This window comes from Daphnia pulex, chromosome 12 (assembly GCF_021134715.1).
Source record: "Daphnia pulex isolate KAP4 chromosome 12, ASM2113471v1".
NCBI classification, from domain to species: Eukaryota; Metazoa; Arthropoda; class Branchiopoda; order Diplostraca; family Daphniidae; genus Daphnia; species Daphnia pulex.
In genome coordinates, this window is record NC_060028.1 from 577022 (window position 1) to 584245 (window position 7224).

The 7224-nt window shown below is 35.2% G+C and overlaps 1 protein-coding gene across 1 annotated transcript; it reads left to right on the forward strand.

Moving 5' to 3' along the window:
- Positions 1-3525: 3525 nt before the first annotated feature.
- LOC124208707 (beta-1,3-galactosyltransferase 9-like) lies at positions 3526-5571 on the forward strand. The gene is made up of 3 exons (XM_046606584.1): positions 3526-4235; positions 4297-4873; positions 4939-5571. Exons 1-3 carry the CDS (start codon positions 3786-3788, stop codon positions 5169-5171), a joined length of 1260 nt encoding a protein of 419 aa, XP_046462540.1. The 5' UTR covers positions 3526-3785; the 3' UTR covers positions 5172-5571.
- Positions 5572-7224: the final 1653 nt, after the last annotated feature.

Sequence of the window (7224 nt, forward strand, 5' to 3'; positions counted from 1 at the left end):
CAAAAGATGCCCCTGAGAATTTAGATTTTCTTTCGGGGAATTTTCTATTTAGTCGAGAGAGAGAGAAAGTGATGGCGGCTTTAGATGCCCTTACGGAAAAATCTCATTAAAACTCATAAAGAAATACATGAGAATAACCTTAATTCTCATTCATTTTGTCGTGATATTTTGGTGAGATTAACAGCAAAATATCATTTATTTAATGACTTTTGATGAGAATTTGGGACATTTTCAAGTTTAAAATCAGCCGTTTATCATTAATTTCATGTGAACAAAGTGAGAATTATGTTATTTCTCATCTAAATATAAATGATTAGTCGCGTAAATATAATGATTTCTGACTGATGTTTAACTGTAATCTCGCTTAATTTCTCTTTTCACCACTGAAATGTTAATGATTTTCTCACTAAAATTAGTATGAGAATTTGAGCGCTTTTAAATGAGATTTTAATTATATAAATTGAAAAAAGAATTGCCCTGACCAGGAATCGAACCTCGACTTCCAGGGTGGCTTGCCAACCTGCTAACCACTACACCACCAATTGATATTAAACTTAAAGCTTTTTAACGTAGAAATGAATAAATTCGTTAGTTTAGTTAGATAACAACAGGGTTGTGGGACTTAGAATAATTTACACAAAAAACACATACCAGAGTCAAATAGAAATTTCACTCAAATTTACTTAGCGCGTGAAAAAAACTTAGTAAAAATTTCTATGATGCGTTTTGACATACCATATAATCAATTGGTTTGTTTAGTTAGATAAAAGCCAGATTTCGGGACTTAGAATAATTCACACACAAAAAAACACACCAGAGTAAAATAGAACTTTCACTCAAATTTACTTAGCGCGTTAAAAAAAATAGTTATCCCAGCCTATCTTGTGATTATAAAAACATCGTGTAATTTTTGTGAGAATTAGATAGCTACCATATATTTACGAAAGGTAAAAAATAAAAAATGTAAAAGTCCAAAAAGAATTTAAAGTCAGAATATTTCATTCCAGGTAGGCCTATATACTTATTTGCTGATTTTAACTGATATTTTTAGGATTGTATTAAAAGAATACAAGAAAATATTTTGATGTCATATATGTAGAAATAACTTTCCCTTGATTTTTCACACAAACATCATTACAAAACATAAGAAAATATTGACGATTAAATAGTTATAATTTCACATCTGATCTGTTGAATTGTAGCTGATTATTACTGACTTTTTGTTATGAATTTGAAGATTTTAAAGCCCAAAATTGGGTAAAAATAATACCAAAAAATCTTTTGATTCCTTAGTGGGAACTGATTTTCACATGATTTTAATGAAAAATCTCACTATAAAGCATTAGAGAAATGATTGATAAAAAGCTCTTAATAAATGATAATATGCAAAATTATTATAATTAAATATCATGATCTCACACCTAAATCTACCTGATTTCTGATAGACATTTAATAATAAATTTCGTGATTTTTAAGCCAAAAAACTGTATAAAAGAAAACCAAAAAAAATCTTATAATGTCATAGGTAAAATTGATTTTCACATGATTTTATACAAGTATCTCAACACAAAACATCAATAGAAATTAATGATTGATAACTCAGAATATATGATAAAATATTTATTTATTATAAGAATATATCATGATATTCCCGCTTAATAATCACTGTTTTTTTGCAGATTTTTCATGCGAAAAAACTGCGGAAAAATCATGAGATTTTATTGATTTTCACATGAATTTATACAAGAATCTCTTGACAAAACATCAATAGAAATTAATGATTAAAAACTCAGAATTTATGACAAATTACTTATTGATTATAAGAATATATCATGATATTCCCGCTTAATAATCACTGATTTTTTGCAGATTTTTCATGCGAAAAAACTGCAGGAAAATCATGACATTTTATTGATTTCCACATGATTTTATACAAGTATCTCATTACAAAATACCAATAGAAATTAATGATTAAAAACTGAGAATACATGATATATTACCGATTTATTTTAAGAAAATGTCATGATATTTATGGTTAATTATCACCAGTTTCTTGCATATTTCTCATGCGAAATGTCTGTGGTAAAATCATGAAATTTATATGATTTCTTTCTGATTTCTTACTACGGATTGGGTTATATCTCATATAAAATGAGACAAAAATATTTTAAACACTTTTAATGATAAATATGAGGGTGAAAATTCTCATCAATTTAATGAGAAATATATGAGATCATCAAAAATTATTAAAAAATCATTGATGTCATTAATAAACATATGATTTCTCATATAGTTTGATGAGATTTTTCCGTAAGGGTGTTGCAAAAGGATATTACATATATAAATTTGAACAAATGTCCAAATATTTATTCCGAGTGTAGATACTACTCCCGGCAGCATCCGAAAGATTATGACATCATAGGCAAACATTTTTATTTTTTATTTTACGAGCGCCAATGAAAAACGTTTTAAAATTCCTTATAAAGAACATTTGTGAATATGACGTCTTATTTCTGGGCTAAACAAAAATTACGTCGCAACATTTTTCTTCCATAATAATTACATATGCAAATTATGGTTTTTTTTCTTGTTATATTATATCCATCGATATGTAACAACCGCGCACAACAATTGATAATTAGATTCAATATTATATAGCTTCCGGGGCTGTTCGATCTATTTTGTTTTTAACGAGGTGAAGGAAAGAAAATGGATATCTCTCTCTATTCAGATTACATAGGTTTGCCATATCATTCCCGAATTGTTTTTTCTCACGTCATCGATTCCCGAACGAACGTGCCATAATTCACCTGGAAGGCATCACATTCACTGGCGATATATAATACAACAACCGCATCTGATATGGAGAGAGAGTGCTGTGCTGTGGACTGGTTTTCTATATCCACATATGATGCGGATTGATACGTGAGCTGTGTCGATTCGTCGACACCTTTTTCCTTTTCCCGAAAAAATGCATGTTTATACCATACGTGTGTGTTTGTGTAGGCTATATGCTTTCCTTTTTTCGTGTCTATTATTTTAGCTGCGGGGAGGATATAACTCTCTCTTGTTATCTCTTTTTCTCTCTATAAAAAGAAATATATGTTATTTTAGGCTACTACTTATTATTATTATTATTTTGTCCCGCCCGAATAGCGTCAAGTCACTATGGCCGCCATTTTGAAATGTTTGACAGTCGTTCGTGTGTCCTCAATCCCCCCATCGCTGTGCATGGATGATTCTATAATACGATGATGGAGCTCATTTTCAATTGTGTGGATGAAGAATATAAAAGGATTGAGGACATCCCTGGAAAAATGTCGACGACAATTATACCCAGAGTCACATGTCGTCAAAGTTACAAAAGTTGATGGATGATCGTGGAAATATCAATGGGGAGGAAACAAAAATGGCCGACCGGAACAGAAGCTATATACAGAAAAACAAGATTTTGATGGATGGAAAGTTTTGTAAAACGATTCCTATCGGTTGAAATCGATCACGTGCTGGTTTGATACAATAGGAGCCACTGGTTTTTCCAGATTTATCGACGATCGAATATCTGAAAAATAGAATCCGAGAGTGAAAGTTTCGATACCAAACTCTTGTCGTTTAGTACACGTCAAGTTAGACACGTTTGATGGCGAATACGTGATCAAAATGATATTGCACAGCTCATGTTTAATTGGTATAAAACAATGCAGATGTATTCGATTTTGATTAGTAGCTAATCAGCAACGCAACCTGGTTCATCTCTGAAAAAGGTAACCTCTGTACAAGAGAAAATGGCATCATTTCATTTAATTACGTTAATTATCGTTGTAATGGCTTATTCGTCGTCTGCATTGATCGACATCAATAAATGTATTTCGTATCGTTACTTGCCCTGTATCGACGGTAAGAGTCAAGATCCTACCCCCATATCCAAGGATGAAACTATCATCAAATACAACAAGACCACGTGCATTGTCTACCAATTCCTCCCGTGTCAAAACGGTTCGGAGAGTTTGTCCCTGATGTACAACAACGGCAGCAGCAAAGACCCATCGACCAGTTGCCAGGACCAAACGGCCCTGGCCAGCACCGTTTGCCAGACCAAAAGTTTCTGCGAACTCGAATTGAAGAAAATGTCCGATTACATGGTGTCCGTTTTGAACAACAGGACCATCGATGAAGAAGCGGAAAAATCCAAGCCCTTATTCAAGGATCGAATGCAAGACTACATTCGTTATTCGGTACAAAATTACTATTATTATTATTTAATTAATTAATTAATTATTATTATTATTATTTAAGGTGGTCCGTTTGGGTCTACGCGAATTGGTCAACGTGCAACCACTCATACCAGATTTCGGCGCCGTTTACAACGACATTCTATCGTTCACGTATCCCATCATCAATGTCCGGGCGTGTAAAAAAAACGGGGCGGCAACGTCCAATCTGCCCAGTTTATTCGTGGCCGTGACCGGAGTGGCGACCGACGACAACCAGAAAAGACGCGACGAAATTCGAACCATTTTCAACAAGGAAATCCCAGACCTGAAGAAAAATCTCTTCAGTTCAATCAATTTCGCATTCTTCCTGGGCCAACCGGTAGATGTTGCCAACCAAAATCTCGTCGACCAGGAGAGCGCCAAGAACAAAGATGTCATCCAGGTGGACATGATCGACAATGGCAAGAACGACTCGATGAAAATGGCCGCCATCTTTAATTGGGTTCGGCAATTTTGCGGTAATGTCAGTGTCGTTTTCAAGATGGACGAGAATTTCCAAATATCCACGTTGAAGAAACTCGGTTCGGCGTTGACGGATAAACTTATTCCCGACATTTTTGTCTACGGCGTCAAGGGAGACATTCGCCCACAACGAGAAGGTAATATTTAAATTTCAACTTTATTTTAACAAAAATTTTATTTGACCTGACGATTTTATTAATAGTGGGAAAAAGGATGATTACAATGGAGGAATTTCCCTGGACAACTTTCCCTGCGTATTTCAACGGATCGGCTTATTTCATCACCGGCAATATGATCGAACCTTTAATGGCGGCCTTCCAGACTGTCCCCATGCTTCCATTGGAAGACGTTTATTTGGGCATTTGCATCATCAAATCCGGCATGAAGAGATCCACTATTTGCGGAAAGGACTTTGACTCCAGTTCATGTTTTTAAAAGTTGCAAATTTTCACAAATTTTACATCCTTCCCCTGACGACACTGGCATTTCTAATGGATTGTGATTGATTATTTAAGCTAAAAAATGTTGTAAAATAATTAAAATCCATTGGAAATGCCAGTTTCGTCAGGTTGGATAATGTTGGATATCATATATTTCTTAATCTACTGATGGACTAAAACTACATGTAGTTTTAAACTAAAATTTTATGTAACTAAAAAGTAAAATTTAACTAAAACTACATGTAGTTTAGTCCATCAGTAGATTTATAAAATATGATATATCCGACATTAATTTCTTTTTCTATTCTTTTATTTCTTATTACATTCCTTTTTATTGTAGTCTATTAGTAGATTTAGAAATACATTTAGATTTAGTGCATGCATACCAATGTGATATTCATTTCTCTCGATTCAATTATTGTGACTCGAATATCAAATCGGCCATTTTGAAAAATGTGAAGGACATTGGGTTGGGAGGAAGGGTCAGCAAAAAAGGGGGCGTGTTATTATCAGGTTGACGAACTAGAATGGCCTTGGATTTTTGTCGTCTGCTCTTACGGAAGGAATGAATAATCAATTCGCAAGGTCAGTCCAATTTGCATTAAATTAATTGTATTTCTTACTGAATGATTTGTATTAACTTGATACGACATTAATTGGACGTGGCAATTCCATACAAATACCATAAAATGGCCGTCAGCGATCGATCACGTTTCCAAACAAGAGCCACTGGTTTGTCACTTTCTCAATTGGAAACGACAATTATTCGACATGTCATCGCAGTTTCTTTTTTTTTTAAATAATAGCACCTTAAAAGTTGATTGATTGAATAAAAAACGGTATATAGGAAAAATACGACCGGAAATATAATGCCATATGCCCCAAAGGAACCAAATAAAAAGATTTGACGGATGGCCAAGTTTTGTACTACAGCGATGCCAATCTGCTGCTGCCGAGGTTGAAATCGATCACACTCCCAACACAAAAGGAAACAAAAGAGTTTGCCACTGGTTTTTCCGTGTTGTCACTCGTGGACACAAATGCCACACTGGTCAACCCAATCCCCCCCAACCAGACGTCCCGCTGTGTTTGGTTCATCCGCGAGCTGGATATACAAATAAAACGCCTCGGGTGAACCACAGCAATCAGTTGGCAGACATCTAAATACCCGACCAAACAAACAACTATATCCATTCCATATCCAATTCATTCCGCAGATATCAACACCATCCGGACAAACAAATTCCGCGTGATCTTGCGATAAATTCGGATGCTGAGCAGAGATGGAAATCATCCGCTCATCCAGCAAACAAATAAAAATTCTACACCAAAACCGCATCCGATCAAAACAAATAAAATCCGGTGAACTGTATAAAGGTCCTGTCGTGTTGTTGTTGTTGTTGTCTCAGGCCGCCAAAAAAGAACTTTCTCATCCAGCACAACTTCCGGTGCGGATGTTGTCACGTGCTCTATGTCTCTCTTTATTTTACCTTTAAGGTAAGAAACAATGAAAATGCATCTCCTACTTGGCACTCCCTTTTCTTTTCGGTCGGGAGATTTTTTGGCGGCGTCCATTTTGGTTTTTCCTTCACGATGTGAGAGAGACCCGCGTTCGTGATTCCAGCAGAGGAGAGGAGGGGGTATACCTGGTGATGATGACGGACGATGATGATGGCCATCACGATATGCAACGGACCCACATTTATTATTATATAGCCGACGCGCAGACCGACACCCACACACACGCCGAACGGTCCCGACACTTTTCCTTATCTTTAACCCAAATAAATGGCGCCCAACTTGATGAGATTATTTCAATCAGAAAACAACCAAACGAATTAATTTCCCATAAAGTTTGAGCGCCAAAAAAATAACATTTTACCGTTACACTCACTTGATGATTAAAGATGGGCAACACGCAAAGAACATTAACCAAAGTTTTAAAAATGGCTGATATGATTATTATTATTTTCTGTCGGGTGTTTTATGTAGCGCATCGGTTGGTAGAAGAAGAAGAGAAAAACCATTTGACATTTTCGCGTGTGAGA